Raw genomic sequence first — 25994 nt, forward strand, 5'->3', positions numbered from 1 at the left:
ACACCACCTGAAATTCAACATCAGACCCCTGTTGTACCAGAAGTTAATGAAAATAAACCAATGCCCCTTGTTGCCCCAAAATTTGATACATATGAATATCAATTGGCAGAAATTGACACAATAGATGATGATTTCATGCAATATGACCTTGGGGGCATTGACACATCAGGGGTTCCACCATATGGAAATTTCACCTTAGGTGCACCATTAAGTGCTGCCCCTAGGAGGCTCAAATATGCAACTCGAAGGGCATCTAGCATGCCAAATGAGATGAGCATAGGTGAAGCGAATGAGGAATCTCTGTCAAGTCCAACAGATGACAGTGACTTGGAGTGGAGAAAAGAAAGGAATAAGACTTCATCTGATGATGAGGACAGTTATGACTTAGAGAAATATTGTGACAAATCTGACACTGAGACATGGTTTGGAGAGTACTATGACAGCGATGAGGCTGAGCACATGAATTACAAGGGATTGTCAAGGAATGAAAATTTGGTGGATCCTAATAGTAAATTGCCAAGACCAGAGAATGAGGACATATATGAGAATGGAAAAATACTACTTCGACAATGGCAAAGATTCAAAGATCACAAGGCCTTTGGGGCAGTATTGAAAGACTTTGCCATTCAAGAAGGATTCGAGCTTCGTAAAGTGAAACATGCTTCACATAGAATCACTTTAGTTTGTAGAGCTGAAGGTTGCACATGGCGAATCCATGCTTCCTTATCACCAGATGGACGACAGTTTATAATCAAGACCTACAATCCAGAGCACAAATGTTAATGTGTTGTGAAGAATAGGATAGCCACATCAGGGTGGATTTCCAAAAAGCTTTCTAGTACCTTAACTAAAACTCCTGACATGAGTTTGCAAAGGATGAGGCTAGAGTTGAAAGACCATTTTGGAATTGAAGCTACAAACAGGCAACTTTGGAAAGCTAGACAGAAAGCTAGAGAAGATGGGGGCTATGATTATGCTCACTCATATGGTAATTTGAGGCATTATGCTGCTATGATTCACAAAACTAACCCTGGGAGTACTGCTATTATACAGAGTAATCTAGTTCTAGTTGAGCAAAATCTAGATGATGAGAATTTGGAGGGTGATAATTTGGCAGCCCCAATAATGAAGTCTCAGTTCAACAGAATTTTCATTTACTACTCAGGTGTGAAAACTGGTTTCTTAGCAGCCTGTAGACCATTTTTTGGCTTAGATGGTTGTCATCTAAAAAGGCCATACAATGGCATCTTATTGTCTGCAGTGGGGCTTGATGCCAATCTTCACTTCTATCCAATTGCTTATGCAATTGTAGAAGCCGAGAATAACTCTAGTTGGAAATGGTTTTTGGACTTGTTGAGAAACGAAATTGGAGATACTAATAAAGGCCAACCATGGTGTATCATGAGTGACAGACAAAAGGTTAGTGTTCCCTTTCAAATTCTTTTGTGTATATATTTTTTTCTATTGTAAATGCTTTTAGTAGATGCTTTATCTTACAACTGATTAGAAATATTTGTAGGGTTTAATTGAGGCTATCATAGACATCCAAGATGCAGGGCATCGTTTTTGTTGTTTTCATTTGGAAAACAACATGTTAAAAAAGTTTGGCACATCACACCTTCAAGGTCTCTTTTGGGCAGCAGCCGAGACAGCCAATTTTGAAAATTTCAAGCGAATAATGGAGCGGATTAAGGAATTCAACCATGAGGCACATGTCTGGCTGAGCAATATTGACTTCAAGCATTGGACAATGAGCAAGTTTGATCCAAATGTGAAGGTAGAACATCTCACCAATAACTTTGTTGAGTCATTCAATGATTGGATAGAAGACCATCGATACAAGGCCCCAATTGAGTTGCTAGAGGGTATAAGAATGCAACAAACGGCCATGATGCATGCAAGGAAAGCAACAGCAGACAGATGGGAGCACAAGCTCACTCCAAAAGTCCATGTGAAGGTGCAAGAACTCCATAAAAGAGCACGTTTTGCATCAGTAACAAGGGTTGGAAAAGAAGAATTTCAGGTGGATTATGACAAAAAAAAGGTGTATTGTTCGACTGAATGAATTATTTTGCATTTGTGGCCAATGGCAAGTAAGAGGAATACCATGTATTCATGCAGCTGCTTGTATAACCACCACCAGGGCTGACATAGTCAATTATTGCTCTCCATACTTCACTACTGAAATGTGGAGGAAGACATTTGAGCATGTTATTCATCCTATCCCTGATGAATCGATGTGGCCTCAATTTGATGATGAGGATTTATTACCACCTTTTGTAAGAAAACCACCAGGGAGACCTAAAAAGCATCATAGAAGAAGGGTTGCAGGAGAGGAGAGGCCTTTGCCACCTATGTCAGAGAGGCAGCCAACTAGAATGGGTGTTTCTAGCACTAAAAAGTGTAAGAATTGCCATGAATTTGGCCACAATAGTAGGTCATGAAAGAAACCATCACCATGCCCATCTCAACCACAAGCACAACCAACAAGAGGCAGGGGCAAAGGCAAAGGAAAAAGCCAAGGCAAGAGCACTGGTCAAGGCAGAGGAAATGCAGAACAAACACAATCATCTAATGGCCCATCTCAACCACAAGCATCGCCAACAAGAGGCAGGGGTCGAGGCAGAAGTAGGGGGAGAGGCCAAGGCAGAGGAAGGTCAACATCATTTGAGGTAAAAATATTCAGATCCTGATGTTAATTTTTTATTTTTCATATGGGGTATTCAACTACATTACATTATTGTCAGGTTCCAATGACCAATTTTGAGCAACATACTGTTGAAGAAATGCACACCACTGCAGCACCAGTAGGCCTATTCTCAACACATGATACTCAATAGATCTACAACCAACCACAACACCTTTTGAACACAAGTTGACTACATTTTACACTATTTTTTGTTGTTCTAGTTGACTAAATTCATTTTGTAAATCAAAAAATATTGGATGCAGTATTTATTTTGTATTTTGACTAGCTACACTACTGGATTTTTGACAGACTAATATGACAATCGGTTGTGCTCCATGGAAATTACAATGAAGCAATGAATGTGATTTTGCAATTTTACAAATTTTTTTGTTCATTTTCTATATCTCTTATTTTGTAATTGTTTATTCATTGATCATGGGGGAGTTTTGGAAACAATCAATTACATATGTTGAAACACAAACAGATCCAAACCAAAATTGCAACTTCTTCTCAATTTGAAATTACATATGTTAAAATTACTTCTAAGCTTTTCTGTAAAATACAAAACCATAATGGAGTCTATTTCGTTTACTTTGATTTGCTTTGTTGTCCTGCTTTCAATTCTTTTGTTTGGTTTATGGATGTAGAACTCTTTATTTTCATTTGCTAATGAATTTGGGTCCCTGTGTTTGATGGGATTCTTCCAGTAAAAAAAAAAGAAAAAAACAAAACAAACCAAACCAAACCAAACCAAATTAATAATTTCAACATTACAAACATAATTCTGAACTGAACTTTACATCTTTAAGGCTATAAACTATAGAAAAAACATTAAAAAAAGACAAAATACATATAAACTCTTGAGCATAAAAATTCAAAAAGAAAATTTTTCCTCCAAGTTTTCTACTCTGTTCTACCATCTTTGAATCCCCTAGATTCTTGTTGCTCCCAATCTTCTTCTCATTTCCTTCATTCCAATAATCTTTGTTCCACCAAGCAAAATAGTTGCATTCTTTCACCCTATTTGATGCGATCAATGGTCGTATACTGTATTAACACAACCTAGGGCATAGACTTGAAGGGCATAGACATAAATAATGGAGAGAGATTCAGCCCTAGAGCATGGAGAAGATTACGAAAGAGATTCATCCCTAAGGCATGGAGAAGAAGAAGAAAGAAGATGAAGAAATTCACTTGTATTCAAGCTTAGCACCATGGAGAAGTGTGAGCGTTTCAGAGTTTTTTTTTTTTGGATAGAAAAAAAGAATGAGACAACTTCTCATGGAGAACACAAATTAAAGTATTATTTTTAATTAGTGTTTCTGTTTTTTTTTTATTTTAGAAAATAATATTAAAACATTTGAAAATATGAAAAATAAATAAAAATTATTTGATTAATTAAAATGGAGGGTAATATGGGTATTATTGAAAAATTATTGACCAAAATTGTGTGGAAGGTACCTTTTTTTTTACTGATTTTACAAATACAAGGTACCTGTTAGGAATTTTTTGTATTAGAGGGTACTAAAGTTACATTTTAATGAAACACAAGATACCAAATGAGTATATTCCCTAAAATATAAATAGCTTTCATATAATTATTAGTACAAAAAAAAAAAAAAAACCATGAAATACCTTAAATAACTAGATAAAAATAACACTTATTGTGCATCACAAATTGCACCAATAATATTATTAATAGCATCTTCCAAATCCAAAAGCTTGATTCGAGTTTCAAATTTTAATCCTTTTTTCCGAGACAATCATGCATTTCTTTAGTTCTTCTACGCAAGTCTTTTGCTTTCATGAGAATGTTGTAGAAACCCTTCGAGTTTGGAAAGGTTTTGGTAGAAGAAGAGATGTTATCTACCTGGCCATTATCATTTCGTTTAAGCTCCTTATAATATTCATTCGAATTCGTACATATTATTGGTGAACCGTTGATATATTTAATTAACTGGACAACATCTATTTCCTCGTCAGTGTAGCTAGATTCAGCATCAAAAAAGCCTTCCGAAAACTCCATATCGAGTAATGCTTGATGCCATTTTCCAAGTACATGAAAATATTGTTCTTCCTTAAGTTGATTGATTGTATTGCTACTTTTTCCTTCAACAACAATGTATTTGTCCAGTTCACGTGAGACATTGTCTTCATATTCAACCCCATTCTCTGCATCTTTGACTTCATAGTTGGATTCGCGTTTTGTTTCATGATTACCACTATCTTCATCAATCCTTCTAGGCTCCCTAGTAATCTCTATCTTGGAAATTCTACTATTTTTTGTGTTATATTTAAAATTTTGATGAGAAAAAACAAAAAATATTTATGAAAAGTGGTTAGGAATATGAATAACTATCTTTTAAAAATTTATACATAATTATGAAAAAGACACTTATTCAACTTCCAACCATTGTATTTTCTCGAAACTGGAAGAATGGGAAGTGAACACCTGTATTTTTAATAATTATGTATAATTTTTATTAATTAATTTCGAAAAAATACAACGGTAAATTGAACAGTTGCTTTTGTTTAATGGGAAGTTGAACAAGTGTCTTTTTAATAATTATGTATAATTTTCATTATATAATTTTGAAAAAAATACATTGGTAAATTGAACAATTGTGTTTGTTTAATGGGAAGTTGAACATGTGTCTTTTTATTAATTATGTATAACTTTTATTAAATAATTTCGAAAAAATTCAATGGTAAATTAAAAAAATTTTAATGGGAAATTCAACATGTGTCTTTTCAATAATTATGTATAGATTTTTAAAATATCTTTTGAAATAATAGAAAATTAAATTTAAACAAGTGTGTTTGTTCAATGGGAAGTTGAACAAGTGTCTTTTTTTTAAAGGACAAATATCTTTTTAATAATTATGTATAACTTTTTTAAAAATGAATTAAATAAAAATCAAAATATAAAATAATATTAAATTAATAGGGTGAAAGTTAATGTAAATTTGTTTAAAATTTATTATGAAATTCAAAATTAATAATTTTTAATTGAAAAGTTGTTTTTGAATAATTCATAGAGTGTAATAAATGTATATAAATATTGAATTAATTTTGATTCTATGTCTAGATTCTTTCAATATAATAAATGTTGTTTAATTATATTTTGAAAATATATAGTTAATTGATATTGTGAAGATGAACATGTGTCTTGATAAATTAAACATGTGATGTAACAAATGTGTAGAAATTTGTGGGAATAAATTTATTTTTTGAAAACACAATTTTTTTTAATTTATATTAAAAAATTCAAAAAAACTAATAGGGAATCTCAATAGGTGTAAAAATAAAATAAAAAATTTGTGGGTTTTGTTGGAAGTTTAAAAAGTGATTACTTTTTTTTATATAATTTTTAATATAAATAATGACAATTTTTCGAAAATATTGTAAAAAAAATACTTAATTATATAATAGACTTAATAAAAAATAAAATAAGTTTATGAGTAGTCAACAATGATACTTATGGATTACAATTAATATTTATATTTGGTAAAATTAATTAATTAAGTATTTATAAAATACAAATTAATTAGTTTTACCATATATAATAATATAAGTAATATTTATAAAGGTAAAATATTATTTATTACAATTAATATTTATATTTGGCAAAAAAATTTTAATTGTCTTTCTTAGAAGTTTAAAATTGTATTTTTAATATTATTTTAAAATTTAAATGTAGTTCTATTTCAATAAAATAAAATAATAATAATAATATATGTAGTATTTAGAAAATGACAAATAATTAACATAATTGACTCATCGTATTTCTTATCAGTCATTAATATTTCTCATGCCCTTCTTTATTATTGCTTCATTATATATGTGTGGCTAGAACTTTTTTTTATCATCATAAAGATTGTTCATTTAGACACAAAGAAACCAATAGAGAGAAAATGGACAAAAACAAGATAGAAGAGATAATTGTTACTAGATCACTTTCGAAATTCAAAGAAAAATTCTTAAGTGGAGAGTTGTATAGTTTCATGGAAGAGATTAAGATACATCTCAATAGATCACTTGAAGAAAGAATTGCAATGAGAAAGGCAATGATGGACCAAACATTTAGAGAATGGAGTGGAAAAAGCCCTAAAGTACGTGAAATTCAACACATTCAGAATGAATTAATCCGAAAGTTCATCGATGCTTCTGAGCATGAATACTTGTATTGGACGCCTCAAATGTATGATGTTGAACGTGAAATTGTATATCATTAAATGTTGTTGGATGCTTCAGGTGTTGGAAAAAACTCATTGCAGGATCTTTATTTATTTTCATGCAATTTACATATTACCAAACAAACATGCAAATTCCTAGAACATGCTCTTATGAAATTGATACAAATACAGAGTAAATTAAAAACTTACATTACGCAGCAGAACTGGAACAACTCCATCCTTCAATCTCTCTAACCCTTGATTCCTTTCTGTAGCAGAGTATTATCAAGAGATTGAATAAGATCAGCAACACAGTCTTCCTCACCAAGCCTTTGATCAACCTAGAACTAGTGTGGGCTGGTTCTCAACACATGAGATAGATATCTTGAAGAGAAGAAGAAGAAGAAGAGAGAGTGGCCAAGAAAGCTTAGATTCTCTAGGTTTTCACTTACCAATCAACTGAAACTCACTTCCTTATGAAAACCCTAGATATCATATTCCTTATATAGGCAACTTAATAGGATTTATTTAAATTTAAATTAATTAAAAATAATAAACAAAAATAAAAGTCTTGGGCTGCCATAAATGGACTTGGGCCCAATCTCTTTGTTTTGAATTTAAATCCCAACTGGGCCTAAATTCAAAACCTTTTTTTTAATTAATTAATTAAATCCTTATTCAAATTAACTAATTATAATTTGAAACTTGATTTAATATTATTTATTTATATTGATACCAATTTATCAATATTAATAAATTTACCCAAAGATTCTCTTTTATTCTCTAAATCTCATATCTCTGTAAATTTTCCAAAATTGACCTAGTCAACTTTAAAAATCCTAATTAATAATTAAATCAATTAATTGAGACATTCTAGATGATTTACTCAAAGGTGATGCGGGGACCATGGATCCATGAAATCAAGCTCCAACAAGTTACCGTGAATTTATTTACGAATAATTTCACTACCTTATTAATTCCTCGTGACTCCACTATAGACTTGGAATTGAACTCTTGAATTCATAGAACGTATTTTCAAAACCATAAATATGTTATCCATTGTTATAACCATTACAATCAGTCAATCCTCTATTGATGACTTACTAATGAGCTGGGTGCAAATTACCGTCTTACCCCTCATCAGTATTTTATCCTTAACTCCCACTAAGTTCCTTATAAATGATATTTCCGTGAACTTAATCACAGAAATGAGATCTCAATCATTTAACCTTTTGAACAAAGAAATTAAGGAAATCATCTTTTCACTTCTCATATAGAAGTTATAGATTTCGTATCTATGAATAATATTCCCACTCAATTACACTAATAAATCTCCAAGATGTAAGTATGGGCTAGACCGTAGGGTAAGCTAGTAACGAACAAGTCAAAAGATTTAAATAATATAATTAGCAGAATATTATCACTCAGAATTAAGATCGACTTAATATATGGTCAACGTTGTGACATTGATTAGATTTGATAACAACGATGCTTATTTATCAATCAACAATCAATATCGGTCCTAGTCCGATGTAACTAAATACATTCGATCTTATCTACTTGATCGAAGCCTTGGACAAGACATCACACCCTGAATGTGTAAGTAGATCATATCGTAGATTTCCTAATCAGTGAAAATCCAATGCATTGATCTAATCTTAGGACTCGTTTTTTTGAACATATAATTACAACTATAATCCACTGTGACCTAGTCACTATAATTGTAACTATCCATATGTTTGGGATTTTATAAATGTTTGTATTATTTCAATAATCATGTAATAAAACAAGCAAGCAACACAGTTGTCAAACTAAATGATTTCTACTACTTTTATTGATAATATGAAATTGTGCTACATGTCCGACATGGTTTTATAAGGGCATAAAACCCAACAAACTCCCACTTGCCCTTTTAAAACAAATGAGACATGTTTCTCAAAACCATGCATACTACAGACTTCACAATTATGTTTTCTGCTTATATCTTTGTAAAGGGATATGAATGATTGCCTTACAATGCTATCTTCATCATCTTCACTTCACACCTTCGCCACACATCCTCGATAATGTGGTACTTTCTCTCTATATGCTTTGCTCTTTTGTAGCTTCGAGGTTCTTTCGAATTCGCTATTGCTTCATTATTGTCACTAGAAAAAAATGAGTGGTTTATCCATTTCTGGAATAACACCGAGATCCGTTCAGAACTTCCTTAGCCAGACTATTTCCTTAGCCACAATAGACGCAGCTATGTACTCAGCCTCCAAAGTGGATTCTAAAATGGCAGATAGCTTAACGCTTCTCCAAATCATAGCTCCACCCCAAGAGTAAACACATTTTTCAGAAGTAGACTTCTTGTCATCAACATCAGTCTAAAATCTGAATATGTGTAGCCTAACAGGTACAAAGATCCACTTGAAAAGACTAACATATAGTCTCTAGTCCATCAAATATACCGACTTCCATCTATTGTTTATTTCCAAGGTTTTACTGACACTTGCTCCACTCCCACTGCATAGCAGATCTTCGATCACAACACAAAACATAGCATGCATTAGACTTCTAATTTCAAATGCATAAGGAATTCATTACATCTTCTCTTTCTCTTGAGGAGTCTGTGGAGACTGCTGCTTAGAAAAATAAATTCCATGTCAAGACACTAAACATCTCTTCTTGGAATTTGTTACAGAGTAATGACCAAGCACCTCACTAAAGTAGGTCACTTGAGTTAGAGCTAAAGTTCAGTTATTTATTTCCCTGATGTTCTGGATACCAAGAACACGACTTGCTACAACGAAATTTGGAATTTCGTTTCTAGCCAGTTCTTTATGTTTGATAATTTCTTGACATTGTTTCCAATGAATAAGATATCATCTACATAAAGGATTCAAAACACCACAATGTCTTTTTCCCTAAGTTGTCAAACACAAGGATCAACTACATTTTGTTCAAAAACTCAGGTCTTAATGTCTCCATTTAACCTTAAGTTCCAGGAGCGCGAAGCTTGTTTAAGTCCATAGATTGACTTACTCAGCTTGCCGAATTTCTTGTCCAACTACTTTAAATCCTTCTGATTGATGCATGTTAATTGTCTCATCAAGATAGCCATTAAAAATGCTTCTTTGATGTCCATTTGCCTTATCTCTTAATCAAGAGTTGTGGCTATGGATAAGAGTATACTAAATGAATTTTAACATGGCTACCGGAGAAAAAGTTTTCTCTAAGTCATATTTCTCTCTCTGCCACGAGTCGAGCCTTTAATGTATCGACCTTTCTATCAGCTCCTCTCTTCTTCTTATAGATCCTCTTGCACCCCATGGGCCTAAAGTCCAATGGCACATCTACAAGATCTCAAACAAATTAAGAGTACTTAGACTTTATTACCTGGTACTTGGCTTTGAGTCAAAAATCCCTTTCAGACTTACCCATTGCCTATTTAAAGGCCAACGAATCATTGTTACTTGTGTCCCCAACCAACTTGTGGGTTTCACTATCCATATCATAGGTACCGGGTTCCGAGAAATCCTCCCACTATGACGAGGCATCGTAACTTTCTGACTTGGATTAGTGTTTTATAAATGTACCTTATTTTCATCGACTTGCATTGGTACAGATGGAACAATAGTTTATCATTTTACCGTCTAATACTATTTTTCTATGAGACTTGAAATTCATTATGTAGTCGTTATCCAGAAAAGTAGCATTTGTAGAGCCAAACACTTTCTTGTCTACTGGACTATGAAACAAACCACCCTTAGTACCTTTAGAATAGCCATCAAACAAGCAAACCCTCAGCTCATTGTTCTAGCTTTCTACCTTTTTCCTCATGTCAAAAACATGACACCACCAAATTCCATAATGACGTAAACCAGGTTCACGACCATTTCATAATTCTAGTGGTGTCTTGGAGACAGCTTTTGAGACGACACAACATTTAAAAAAATATATCACATGCGGTCTAGGTAGTTTGTCTCCAGAAAAGATCTGGGTAAGAAGTTGGTAGAGTTTAATAGCTTATCATAGAACACACATTTTCATAAGCGTGTGATTCACACTGCTCATCGACACTATTCTGTTGTGGAGTCCTTGGGGCAGTTGTTTTAGACAAATCTTCAAGTTCAATTAAATGATCTTGGTTCTGATTATCCAAATATCCTTCACCCCTATCAGATCGCAAGATCTTTAACGTTTTACCTAATTTGGTTTTAAAGCCATAGCAATGAATTCTTTGAACTTCTTAACAAATTGCAGAATTTCTATGCTTTAGGTACTTACATGAGTCTCTAGAGCAATCGTCGATGAAGGTGATGAAATACTCATAACCATCCCTCGCTTGAACATTCATATTTCCCCAGACATTTGAACATACTAGCCCTAGTGGTTCTTTGGCCTTTTCTCCTCACAGAGAATGGACGCTTTGTCATTCTGCCCTCGAGACTAGATTCACAAACAGGTAGGTCACCCTAGGTGAGTTCCCTCAAAGGCCCAGCCTTTGTTAGTCTTTGAATCCTATCAGAACAAATATGACCAAAGTGAAAATGCCAAAGGTACGTCATTTCTAACGTTCTTGAGCTTTTGTCGTTTAACACTCCTAGAATTAGCTGTCTTAAACAACTTATTATTTATAACATCCGGTTCGTTTAGTGGCAATAGGTATAGCCTGTTTTTCATACATCCCCCCCACAATTCACATCCATTTAAAGAAATAGGATTTTATTACCTGTGAAAGTAACTACAAATTGTTGTTGATGTAATAAGAAAAACTTAAATTAAAATTTCCATTGAAAATCGAAATAAAATAAACATTGTCTTAAAACAATATATTTATTTCCAAAATTCATTCAAGCTTATCCTTTTGCCTTGTTTGATACGAACAACCCTTGATGGATACCAAGCCGTGGCTTTTTATCCTTCATGGCTTTCCCAATGCTAAAAGTGCAAAAAAAAAGGTACATGCATGTTTAGTAGATTGCGATTTAGTATCATCCTCTAAAATCACATGCATCCAAGACAAATTTAATCATTTTGGGTTCCATATGCCTTGAGTTCCGGGCAATCTTGTTCCAATTCCCAGTCTCCTTGCAGTTGGAAACACTCCCCTTTTTTTGTGTACTTATAATCAAGCCTTGCTCCAAGATGCTTTGCAGCATTTGGTGCCTTGCCAGTTGACTTCTTGTTCTTTTTATATGAATTTCTTCCTCTCTTGCTCTTCGAAGAAGAAGCTCAAAGCAGCTTCTCCTTGAGCTTGTTTAGTAGTATTAGTATTCTTTCATTTGCTCGAACTACCATCAACAATCCTCTTTGAAGGATTTGGTGATCGTTGCATGGGAAAAATAGGAATATCTTTGATTATCACGAACTCGATGTTGTCTAAAATCAACACCATGTTGATGTTGGACAAACATTTCGTGAGGTTCTCACCATAGAGTAACATTTTAGAGATCAACGAGAGTATGAGGTGGGAAGCCTAGAGCTTCTATTATCAACTAAGTAGAAATCAACGCATTGCTTGACAAACATTTATTCATTAAATATTTTAGAAATAGCATAACATACAAAATGTTTTGAGATAAGAAAAATACTAAAACACTTATCTTTTATTTCTTAGGTACTTTAGCTAGCCATGAACCCATGTGTCCCGGTAGGTGAGAGTCACAAATATTCACGTAGTTAAATAGAGAAACATCTCAATTAATAAAACGTCATAGACTTTTATTAACTACCTATTCCATCCAATCAAAGTAACGGAAACTCATGTGTCCCGGTAGGCGAGAGTCACAAATATTTCTTACTTTATGAGTTTGACCCACGGTTTCGATTATTATAGACTTAATTCCTATAGTCACCGTAGGGATGAGTCTATAGAAGGTCCATCTATAACCATCTATCCTAAGAAATTTAACCATGTTAAGAAGTCCAGTGAACACCTTCCGTAGGGAGACGAAATCAAAGCGCCATGAGGCCCCACTGAACTCTAACCTTGTTAAATCAATGGTGGAGATCAAATTGAAAATTTTTAAAACTCATTATTAAATATTTTAGTATTTTATTCTTTTTGAAAAAAATATTAACTTATGTTTTCCAAATTATCAAAATAATCAATAAACCAACTAAGGTTCGCCAAATTATAAAAATAATCAACAAACCATAGTTTATAATTTTTCCATTAATTCTAAAATTACCATTGAAAATTAATCCAAAAATTAGAATTAATTTGTTTCTAATAAATTATTAGGTCCAACTAAAAAGAATAACCTAATACAATTAAGTCCAACTTAGGTAAATGGGCCTTAACAATCCGAGCTTGCATGGAGGAGAGCTGGGTTCAGTATGTCGGACCCACTACTAAGGCTCCCTAACTTCCACACAAAGCCCAAAAAGACAGGAATTTGAATTTTATTAATTGTTATTCAATTGATTAGGCCCAATATAGTAATGCAAAGCAAATGGGCCTTCACAAGTGGAACCACCCACAAAAGAGGAATTTATACTTTACATGTTCAATTGGGCCCAAATAAAACCTAACATTTTATGAAAGTTTTATTTGAGTTTTCCCACATTTTTTAAACGCAAAAATTGGGCCATCATTATACTTATATTTAAAGCCCAAATGCAAAAAATAACTTAATGATGATGTTTGATATGCTAATAATTGGATGGGCCTAACATGTTAGTCTATAAGCATGTATTATTAAATTATGCAAATATACCACAACAATACACTATTTTGTAAAATACCATAATTAATTAACATAGAATTCATCGGACAAAATTCAATATAATTAATTAAACAAGTTACAAAATATTAAATTAATTAAAATAGAATTTATCAAACAAAATTCAATTTCAAATAATTAATTAAGTTGTTAGGAATGATAAGATATTTTATTTTTAAATATTTTAACAAATTTTAAAATATCAAAATATCTTTTAACCAAATTAAAAATATATAGTATTATCTGATAACTAATTATAAATATTTTAAACAAAAAAAATATCTTGAATAATCAAATAACTAATTTTAATATTTTATTTATAACAAAATAAAAAAAATATCTTAAAATATCATGATTATCAGATAACAAATTCAAAATATTTTAAAAAGAAAAAATATCTATAAAATTATCAGATAATCAATTTTAAATATTTTAAACCTAACTGCACAAAATATCCAATTTAAAAAAAAATTAAATTTTTTTTTTGCGAAAAATGTCGCGCGCGGGTTCAGGCACCGACGCCGTACGAACGTCCGTACAGATCCATACGGCGTCCGTACGGCCGGGTTCCACCGGCGGCTCCATGCGTGCCCGACACACACACTGCAAAAATCAGTCCAAATTTTAAAAAAAAAAAAAAAATCTGTGCAGTTTTTAAATCCAAAACAAGCCAAAAACAACCAAATTATTGCTAAATTTACATAAGAAAACATAACACATACAACAATAACATGTACCATTCAATTAACACCTAACATATCAATCAATTTCATACATGTTCATTCATGAAAATGAACTAGCAACCTAGGGCTCTGAGGCCAATTGTTGGAAAAAACTCATTGCAGGATCTTTATTTATTTTCATGCAATTTACATATTATCAAACAAACATGCAAATCCTAGAACATGCTCCTATGAAATTGATACAAATACAGAGTAAAGTAAAAACTTACATTACGCAGCGAAACTGGAACAACTCCATCCTTCAATCTCTCTAACCCTTGATTCCTTTCTGTAGCAGAGTATTATCAAGAGATTGAATAAGATCAGCAACACAGTCTTTCTCACCAAGCCTTTGATCAACCTAGAACTAGTGTGGGCTGGTTCTCAACACATGAGATAGAGATCTTGAAGAGAAGAAGAAGAAGAAGAGAGAGTGGCCAAGAAAGGTTAGACTGTCTAGGTTTTCACTTACCAATCAACTGAAACTCACTTCCTTATGAAAACCCTAGATATCATATTCCTTATATAGGCAACTTAATAGGATTTATTTAAATTTAAATTAATTAAAAATAATAAACAAAAACAAATGTCTTGGGCTGCCATAAATGGACTTGGGCCCAATCTCTTTGTTTTGAATTTAAATCCCAACTGAGCCTAAATTCAAAACCTTTTATTTATTTATTTATTTTTTAATTAATTAATTAAATCCTTATTCAAATTAACTAATTATAATTTGAAACTTGATTTAATATTATTTATTTATATTGATACCAATTTATCAATATTAATAAATTTACCCAAAGATTCTCTTTTATTCTCTAAATCTCATATCTTTGTAAATTTTCCAAAATTGACCTAGTCAACTTTAAAAATCCTAATTGATAATTAAATCAATTAATTGAGACATTCTAGATGATTTACTCAAAGGTGATGCGGGGACCATGGATCCATGAAATCAAGCTCCAACAAGTTACTGTGAATTTATTTACGAATAATTTCACTACCTTATTAATTCCTCGTGACTCCACTATAGACTCGGAATTGAACTCTTGAATTCATAGAACGTATTTTCAAAACCATAAATACGTTATCCATTGTTATAACCATTACAATCAGTCAATCCTCTATCGATGACTTACTAACGAGCTGGGTGCAAATTACTGTCTTACCCCTCATGAGTATTTTATCCTTAACTCCCACTAAGTTCCTTATAAATGATATTTCCGTGAACTTAATCACAGAAATGAGATCTCAATCATTTAACCTTTTGAACAAAGAAATTAAGGAAATCATCTTTTCACTTCTCATACAGAAGTTATAGATTTCGTATCTATGAATAATATTCCCACTCAATTACACTAATAAATCTCCAAGATGTAAGTATGGGCTAGACCGTAGGGTAAGCTAGTAACGAACAAGTCAAAAGATTTAAATAATATAATTAGCAGAATATTATCACTCAGAATTAAGATCGACTTAATATATGGTCAACATTGTGACATTGATTAGATTTGATAACAACGATACTTATTTATCAATCAATAATCAATATCGGTCCTAGTCCGATGTAACTAAATATATCCGATCTTATCTACTTGGTCGAAGCCTTGGACAAGACATCACATCCTGAATGTGTAAGTAGATCATATCGTAGATTTCCTAATCAGTGAAAATCCAATGCACTGATCTAATCTTAGGACTCGTTCTTTTGAACATATAATTACAACTATAATCCACTGTGACCTAGTCACTATAATTGTAACTATCCATATGTTTGGGATTTTATAAATGTTTGTATTATTTCAATAATCATGTAATAAAACAAGCAAGCAACACAGTTGTCAAACTAAATGATTTCTACTACTTTGATTGATAATATGAAATTGTGCTACATGTCCGACATGGTTTTATAAGGGCATAAAACCCAACATCAAGAACATTTAGGTATTGTCTATTTTGTCTACAAAAATTAGAGTGTTTGCTCATCTATATTGAAATAAGAATTTTATTCTTATTTATGGAAATTTGAATTTTTTTATTTTTATAATTATTATTTTTAGCAATTTACATATCTATTTTTATTCTTGTAGCAATATATTTCAAAAATGAACGAAGCCATTTATCCTACGATGTATTTCAAAAATGACTAATTTTTTACTAATATATATTTTTAAAAAATCGTTGATTTGGATTTAAAGAGTAAATATTTTTTTTAAATATTATTAATTATTACGGAGTAGTTGACTCATCATCTTGCTCATCACTCATTATTATTCCTGATGTCTTCTCTTACTTATTAATTATTTGTGTAGAAAAATAATGTCGAATACAAATTCTTTATATATATATGTGACTAGGCAACCCTAGATCATCACTAAGATTATCCATTTAGATACCAAAATAATAGAAAGAAAATGGACAGCAAGATGATAGTGGAAATAATTTTTAGTAGATCACTTTGGAAATGCAAAGAAAAACTCTTAAGTGGAGAGTTGTACAGTTTCGTGGAACAAATTTAGTTGTGCCTCATGAGATCATTCGAAGAAAGAAGTGCAATGAGAATCGCCTTCATCAATTAAGAATTTGGAGAATGAAGTGGATAAATCACTAAAGTACGTAAGATTAGAGAAATTCAGAATGAATTAGCACAAATGTTAGTCGATGCTTCTGAGAAGGAGGACTTATTGTAACGCTCTGGTTAGCCAAGACCGTTACACTGTGTATTTAAGATAGTTCTTAACTCAATAAGTGAGTCATTTGACTTAAACATGTAATTAAGGTCTAAATCAAGATTAGATATTAAAAATTTTGTTCAACGAAGTAATTATTTTCCATTAAAATATTAAGTTTATACACGGGATCCCAAAAAGTGGTTACAGACTGATAAAAGAAAAATAGAATACAAATTAGCTATCCTAAGCGGCAAAATAGGGTTCAACCCTAGTTCCTCCCAGGCTATCCCGGTCGTGGTGGTCGAGTAGGCTACATGTGTACACACTGCCCCTGAAGCTCTCCAACTCATGGCTGGTCCCACTTTCCCTTTCATTTACTTGCACCACATAGCACCCGTGAGCCAAGGCTCAACAAGAAAACTTAAATCAACAGGTACAAATGAACAACTATATAAATAGTAGACTTAAATCGTTCAATTCAATAGTAACAAATCATAAGCAATACACTTAGCAGTCATAATCTGCTGAATCAAACACATAATGCAATCTCAACAATCAATACAGTCAGTTAAGTGTAATCAACACTTCTGTTTATTTGTATGATGTTCAGGCCTGATGCCCTTAGGCTGAGTCCCCTGGTCTTATAGCCGACCCCGGCACGCTTAGGCCGGGCTGCGTTCCACACGCTTGCTATCGGCCCCGGTGCCCTTAGGCTGACCTTCAGAATAGATATATTCACATATATATTGCACAACATGCATTCAGATGCAGCATATACAAGCATGCCTATCCAGATATAATCACAATCTCACATATAATCATATTTATTAACAGAGGTCCAAGCCCCAATCACAACCTGGGTGCAGTTTTCTTACCTCGAGTTCCGAGTTGATAGTATATGGCAATCCCGAGCACGATCTCTAATCCCGAGCCTTAGCAGTATAACCTAGTCACAAAGCAAAAATGGATAACCATCAATCACTTAGACTTTTTAAGAGTTTCAAGGTATATTTCTAGCCTCCGAGATCTCGAATTATTCTAAACTGGGTAGTAGAATCCTTTTCGAGCCTTTAGGTTTGAGTTCCCGAGCTTAAAAACCTTAATTGGCCAATGTTTTCCATTTGAGCTGCGATACCCCTAGCAAGCACCGCGATCCTATACAAGTCAGAGGCCCCGAGCCCTCATTTCCCTAGACACGCACCGCGGTGCAACATACCTAGCTCCGCGATGCTAAGAAAGTTTATAGAACCCCTTAGGCTTCTAAGTTCATGCGGGCCGCGAAGCTGCAAGAACAGCACCGCGGCGAGACCCCGCGAACCTAGAATTTTCCAGCAGTTTCCTGCTTCATTATGAAAGTTTCCTCAAGTCTCTAAGTGGTTGAGTTACTCCAAGGTTGAGTTTATCCCTTGGCCAAAAAGACCAAAATGTCCCATGATCAAATACTTACTCCCTAATGCTCCCAAGGGCGAAATCTTCTATAAACCACATTTCCCACTAATCCTCGAGTAACCCTATAAATTCCGTAATAATATCAACATACCCAAATAATCACCAAGTAACTACTCGTTACCCAATAAGTCCAGACTACTCACTAAGTTACCGAAATACCCCTAGGCTCACCTCGAGCTTGATATTTAATCCCGTTGTGACTATTCCGCTAATCCGCTCACTAGGATTGCCTCAGAACACGCATCTCAAATATATCTCCATAATGTTGTAATCTCACTCATAAAGCATATATATTACAAATATACCCTCAACGGGTAAAAAATTACAAACGTGCCCCCAATTAACAAGAACGGGCCCATATGCATATTTAATACACATAAACATGCATAAATATTCAAATTACCATATAAATAATTTATACTGCATAATCATACATATATTCGATTAACTCCACAGTAATCTGATTATGCCCTCCTGGCACAGTAATCAAAGAACTCAGCCTTAAAAGCAACTTCGGGACATTACAACTCTCCCCTCCTTATTGAAATTTCATCCTAAAAATTTATTCAAACTTCTCAGGATACTAATCCCACGAATCTGACTATAACTTCAAAGTCAAGTCCTTTACCTTGCTACCTCTTTATAAAACCCTCACTAGAGTGACAGTCTTATTCTGTAAGACTTTATCTCATTTATCCATAAATCCACTGGATTTTCCTTGCACAATAAATCCCACTGAAATTCCAGGGTCTCTTCACCTAATCAGGGGTAGTACTCAACACCTCTTTCCTTGACATTGGCACCAGTAACACCTTGTGAGTCTTTACCCATGCTGAGGTAAGGCTAATCTCTAGGCCCCTGGCCTAATCCTTATAAGGATCTCTCAAGTCTATTAAATCTAGAGTCAAACTCCTATTTCTTTCCTAAACTATCTTATCATTTTTAGTCCACAATACTCGGAGAAGTAAAAAGTCTCCAATCCTGGAACTCCACGTTACCATGTTTAAATTTGCGAACTCTTATGTCTCTTCAATAAAGCAGACACTCCTACCCTAACAATCCTTAATAACTTCATTGGTCCTCCGGACCGATTCTAAACCAGAATACTTCCTGTCCCTCGTTTCATTTCCCCGAAATGAGTACTTCTTGTTCCCTATCTCACAATATCTTATTTAGAGTCACTCTAGCCATCGATCGACATTCATCATCGGGACAATCCAATCAAGGGACTGTATTTGCCTCACTTTCCTGATAACATACATATTCGAGGTAAAATGCTTAAAGTCTAAGTCATTCCGTCAGGTTGTCAATCTGTCTGAAGGTAACCTATAATTCCAAACTCCAATCTTATACTCATCATCCTCTATGACTCTTTTCCAAAACTTGGGAAATAAATGGTCTCACCCCGACTGTAACACCCTACTTCCTTAGAGCCGTTACTAAGTGAGTTTAAAAACGTGCATTCAACTCGCTAATCAGGGTTTTAGATCAAATAGTGTAATTAAGCCATAAACAGAGGAAAAAATTTAGAAATAATTCCATTCCGTTGAAAATCATAAAAGTTTAATACCTGGGATCCCAAAAATACAGTTTAGAAACATTTACAACATATAAATTGAACCAAGTCGACTAAACGACAAAATCTAGGATTATTTACAAACATCTCCCAAAATCCACTGGCTGTGGCAGCCAGGTTGGCCAAACATGTACACGCCACCTCATGCCTACTACACTCATGGTTGGTTGGCTTTCTCCTTGCCCTTACCTGCACCACAGAGCATCTGTGAGCCGAAGCCCAACAAGAAAACCCATAACAGATAACATATGCAAAACATACACCAAGTATATAAACTGGCCATCAATAGGCTAAACACATACGGCCTAGCCGTCCCAGGCGCTTACCAGGCCCTGGGTTCGCAGTCCACACCGTGAGGATATCCCAGGTATCATTTAGGGACTCGCCCTGGAAACTCGCACTCCGCGTGCTCAACGCTGCTCCCGGCCCCCTTGCCATACTCGGCCTTGCACTAAACATGCCTAACACTGTTCCCGGCCCTTTGCCGTTCCCAGCCCCTGCCGACCTCGGCCTACACCGTTCCCGACTCTTGCCGATCATTCACATAATTGCACTCATAGCATAATAAAAAAATACAGAATACTAGCAAATACAATCAAAGGGGCTACGCCCTGCAATTCAAACACATTGGGCTTAGCCCTGCATACAAGCTCTATGGGAATAAGGGTTTTCTTACCTGAGTCCCGAGCTCTCCGAGCACCGATGTCCCGAGCACAATCCTTTAACTTGAGCCTCGCCGAAGCCCTAGTCACAACACATTACCAATATCCATCCATTAAGTTCTAATCCATTAAATAACTTTGAGCCATATCTCTAACCTCCGGGACCTTGAATTCTATCAATCCGGGTGATAAAATCCATCCCGAGCCTTAACCATTGAGTTCCCAAGCCTAAACACCCTTAAAAACACAAACTGGCACTATGAGCTGCGACCCTACCCACAAGTGCCGCGGCTAGCCTAAAAACAGAGGCTAGCACCCCACTGACAACCACACGGGCCGCGGCGCGCATGAAGCTTCTCGGCCTCCCATGGCCGCGCGTGCACATGAGCAGCAGCATGCCCATCATAGGGCCGTGGCCCTCTCCTCCATACCCAGAATTCTTCACCTTTCTCCTGCATTTTCTTCAAACTAAATCATCCTATAATCAATCTAATAGGTCCAAACAATCAACCCCAATATTCTAGCCCAGTTTCAACATCAAAACCCATCAAAATCTGCTCCAAAACCTAACTAAAACTCCCAACAACAAATCAGGTTCTACCCACATGCATAACCTAAAAACACAACTGAAATTCAAGTATGATTCCCATAGTTAGAGCTTACCTTTGCTGGATTGAACCTCAGAACTGCTTCCTCAAGTGCCCAGCTTTAGCTCCTTAATTCTAACAGCTCAAAATCCTCAATCCTTGACTAATTCCACCAGAATTTTCCTTTGATATGCCTTAGAGAAAAATAGAGAGAGAAGAGGAAAACTTGGGTCGGTTCCTACAAGTTTCTAAATGATTCTTTCCTTTTGTTTTATTTAACTTAATCTATATGGTTACCTCAAGGCTCGGGGTACCAAAATGTCCCCGAGGGCAAAATGGTAAATTTCCCAAATATTCCCTCCTAGACATTCTATCCTCAAATATATCTCCAAATATTTATTTCCACAACCCGATAACCCCATAATATATCTGTTGACTGTGATTTTAGCCAACGACGTAAGAACGTCAACTACGACAAGCCTTCAAGAGAATTATAAACGACAACAGACAGTTTTTATCAATGAAAGTAAATAACATGAGATTTTATAGTGGTTCAGCCCCGATAATCGGTAATAGCCTAATCCACTTAGAGATTTTATTACTGTATTCACACTCAAGATCAGATGAACAGTGTCAACTGAGTTTCTTCAGTGCAAAATATTCCAGAATACAAAAAGGGGTTCTCTCAGGGAAAAACATTTTCTCTCTCTAGAACACAGGTTAACTCTTAATTTTGCCAAAAGTCCTTTTACGATCCTCCCAACCCTCTATTAATAGACCTGGGATTCTCAACTGATATCCCCTTTAGATAGGGATATTTTATTATTCACCTTATATTTATATTACAAAATAAATGTTTAAAATATAACTGATCCTAAATTCGAGTGAGGAGCGAGAGATTCCCGGATGCTTAGACCAATTCTCACTGAAGTCGTTTCGGGAAGTTTGACGTAGTCTCTCATGCATGTTGATTACTCCTTCAAGTTTTCCGTGGGTCAAAGGTGGTATATGCATGGCTCTCCTCGGACTAAAGGTCATATAAGTTTGGCTCTCCTCGGACCAAGGTGGTCCGAGCTCACCTCCTTTGCTCCTTACCTCGGACAAGTCCGAGGTAAGCTCCTCCCTGACTTGTCCGATCGGACACAATGGCTTTCTCCTTGGCTTAAGGTGGTCCGGACTACCCTCTTTGGCATCTCACCTCGGTCAAGCCCGAGCCCATTTCCTTCAATCAAGGTCCGATCGGACCTTGTAGTTTTCTCCTCGGACCAAGGTGGTCCGAGCCATCTTTTCCATATCATCTCTTCGGACCAAAATGGTCCAAGGCACCTCTCCTATGGGCATGTCCGATCGGACACGGTGCCCTTCTCCTCGGACCAAAGTGGTCCGAGCCTCTCCTTTTCAACCAAGGTCCGATCGGACCTTGTAATCTTCTCCTCGGACCAAGGTGGTCCGAGCCTACCTTCCTCCTCCTTCTTCTCACCTCGTTCAAGCCCAAGCATACCTCTTCCATGGCATACCCGATCGGCCATTATGTGGCCTTCCCCTTGACTAAAACTTAAGTCTTAGTCATTCTTTTTGGACACGTTCGAGCCAAAATATCAAGAGGCTCCCCAAGCTTAGGTCCGATCGGACCTATTGCTTTTATCCCTTGAACCAAAATCCAAATCTCTCCTTCAATCTTCTTGGACATGGCTTCAAATCAATTATTAGGGTCTTCAAATTGGGGTCTGAGCCAAGCAACCCTTAGACCAAATATTCTCTTCGGTCGGGTGTATTTGACTTGACTATCCGTCCAATTTCTTAACTGGTGTATTGGGCCACTGCTAAGCCAGATCACCCCACTAACTCACGCCATGTGCCAATTTTATTGCCACATCATTCATTTCAAATTTTTGGGATAACAATATCCAATACCCAAAGTACCCCTCGACTCGCCCCGAGTCGGATTCTCAACCCTGTTGTGACTTTCTGGCTAACCGCTCCCCAGGACTGTCTCGGATCGTGCTACACAGACATATCACATAAATATAGCATTTATCACATTTAACTAAACTAAACATGCTTCATTATCACATATCCACACTAATTCATATATTAACATAATAATTCATTTATTGCTCTCTAGGCACACTAATCAAGGCCCTAAGCCCTATTAGCAAATTCGGGTCGTTACACCGACACTATCGACTTCGGTGTCCCACGAAGACGTACGGTCTCCCTTCACACATACTCATTCTTATGATATCTCACTCACAAAAACCAGAGTGTGTTGACCTAATATGTTAACTCACAAATTCTCGTATCCATTCATCTTTTCTGCAATCTGAGGTGATCCACCCTTACGGTTCATACTTATATCTCTCCATACTCACTTTAGGATACCCTAGAATCATAATAGCCTTTCTGGCTTCTAATTATCATTTCTCACTTGCGAAAAAATATTAGGTAGTGCACCTCTCAGTATACAAATTTTAGTTCTTATCACCCATTCAAACTTCTTGGATACAACAATTATAAGGGGTAGCATAAGACTCATCTAGAATCTCCCCCTCAATGCCAGCATCCATCAGATCACTCATCTGATCCTCATATCTTAACCTATCCATGCTAAAAAGGTAGGATTCTTAACCATTCCTACAAGACTTTTTTTTCTTGTATTTCATTGTTCATAGAGGTATATCTGCCAATTATCAATCACAGGTTCTATACTGATCCTGATCGTGATCTCACCTGATATTACTGTAATCCATGACAAATCATACAACTGGCACAAACCTTTCTAACTCAAGATGTCAGCCTCCACATTAGTTTTCTCTAAGTAATAAAGGATTTTAATGTGAATCCTTCACTAGTTCCCACTAGTGCCTTTGCCTCATAGTCAATCTCCTATGGGTGACAAAACGCTTTAACTTTTTATGCTAGTTCACACACTTCTTTTCCATAGGTATCGTTACCTCACCCTAATTGTGGCTATCTGACATTACTATCAACTCAACGTCCCGCGTAGACCATCTATGTTCTTATCCCTTCATCCACTGTGAAGAACAAATAGTCACCCTTTTCAGTCTACACATAAGCACACCGTAGTCCTTGACGCACCACACTATAAATCCACGTTTCAAGCAAGGACAATGTCCATTGTACTGTCCTCCTATATCAGTCCATCACATGCATATTCTAATACCTTGACGTGCTAATAAAACTTTATTTCAACTTCTAGAAAGCTAGCATGAAATTATCCATTCAGATAAACTTTAGATCCTTACGTTACTTTAGTCAAGGGTATGGTAGTCCTCGAAGATGCTTTAAGTGAAAGCCGATGTGTTTCGCCAATCTCATCATGCTTCTAACCCCTAAGGCGGTCCTTTAGCTATTTCCTTAGGACTTCTATCTTAAATGAATCATATGCAATCCTATCACTTCCCATAATGTGACCTTGAATATCATTTGGAGAAATCAGAACTTATCCCTTCTGGAACCATACCTGTAATCCCTGCTTCCTCAGCCTCAGTAGTATATCGAAAATGTTATTCGTGTTTTGTTCTAAATTGGAAGTAGTCCAAAACATTCTAAATCAATCTAAATACGACTTGTCCATACCATTTATTGTTGTGGTTTTATGCCCTAATTAAAACCCAAATTCTTTGTAATCTCATTTTATTATCAATAAAAGAATAGAAATCATTTTTTGACTTGGTCAATCACTTTGCTCACATATTTTATTTTCATGATTATTTATTTAATATAAACTTCTATTAAATCCCGAGCATATAGCCAATCGTATTTATAGTGACGTAATCACAGTGGAATATAAATATGATTATTTGTTCAAAATAAGTTAGTCCTAAGATTAGTCAGTGCACATGATTTACTTTGACTTGCCAATCTACGATATGATCTACTTACACATTGTAGTGTTATGTTCTTTCCAGAACATTAGCAAAGTAGATAAGATCGGATGTATTTGTTACATCAAACTGGACCGATATTGACAGTTGATAAGATAAGTAAGCATACCGTTATTATCTATTCTAGTCATATCATATAGTTGACCATAGGTCAATTCAATCATAATTCTGAGTGGTTAGTATTCTAACTGAGTGTATTATTTGAGTTCTTTGACTTGTTCGTTACCAGCTTACCCTATGGATTAACCCACACTTACATCATGGGAACTCGGTAGTATAATTGAGTGGGAGTGTTAATCATATATATGAACATCTATAGCTTTTGATGAAGAAGTGAAACGATGGTTTCCTTTCAATTTGGTTCAACGTGTTAAATGATAGAGATATCATTTCAGTAATTAAATTAGTTTATTGAAATATCATTTATAAGGAACTAAGTGTTTTAAGGATAAAATACAATGAGGGGTAAAACGATATTTTAGTCCTATCTCATTGTAGACCGTCAATAGAGGATTGAGTGACAATTATGCTTGTAACAATGGATAATTAATAGCGTATCTATATTTGTTATAGAGCGTTCTATGAATTCAAGAGTGCAATTCCAAGTCTATAGTGGAGTCACGAGGAATTAATAAGTTAGTAAATTTATTTGTTACATTTATGATAACTTATTGGAGCTTGATTTCATAGGCCCCTGGTCCCCATTGTACCTTGGATAAAATCATCTAGATAGTCTCAATTAATTGATTTAATTATCAATTAGAATTATCAAAGTTGACAGGTCAATTTTGGTTAGTTTCACAGATTTATGTAATTTTGAGAAGAAAAGATAAATTAGGCC

The 25994-nt window shown here is 34.9% G+C and overlaps 1 protein-coding gene across 1 annotated transcript; it reads left to right on the forward strand.

The window, feature by feature from the left end:
- Positions 1-861: 861 nt before the first annotated feature.
- Positions 862-2065, forward strand: LOC133824992 (uncharacterized). Its single transcript, XM_062257998.1, has 2 exons — positions 862-1419; positions 1520-2065. The coding sequence occupies exons 1-2, from the start codon at positions 862-864 to the stop codon at positions 2063-2065; spliced, it is 1104 nt and encodes a 367-aa protein (XP_062113982.1).
- Positions 2066-25994: the final 23929 nt, after the last annotated feature.

The sequence above is a fragment of the Humulus lupulus genome, chromosome 3 (genome assembly GCF_963169125.1).
Source record: "Humulus lupulus chromosome 3, drHumLupu1.1, whole genome shotgun sequence".
NCBI classification, from domain to species: domain Eukaryota; kingdom Viridiplantae; phylum Streptophyta; class Magnoliopsida; order Rosales; family Cannabaceae; genus Humulus; species Humulus lupulus.

Coding starts and splice junctions, on each gene's coding strand:
- LOC133824992 (XM_062257998.1), top strand. CDS start 862: ATGAGTTTGCAAAGGATGAGGCTAGAGTTGAAAGACCATTTTGGAATT. Junction 1,420..1,519: donor TCATGAGTGACAGACAAAAG/GTTAGTGTTCCC, acceptor AAATATTTGTAG/GGTTTAATTGAGGCTATCAT.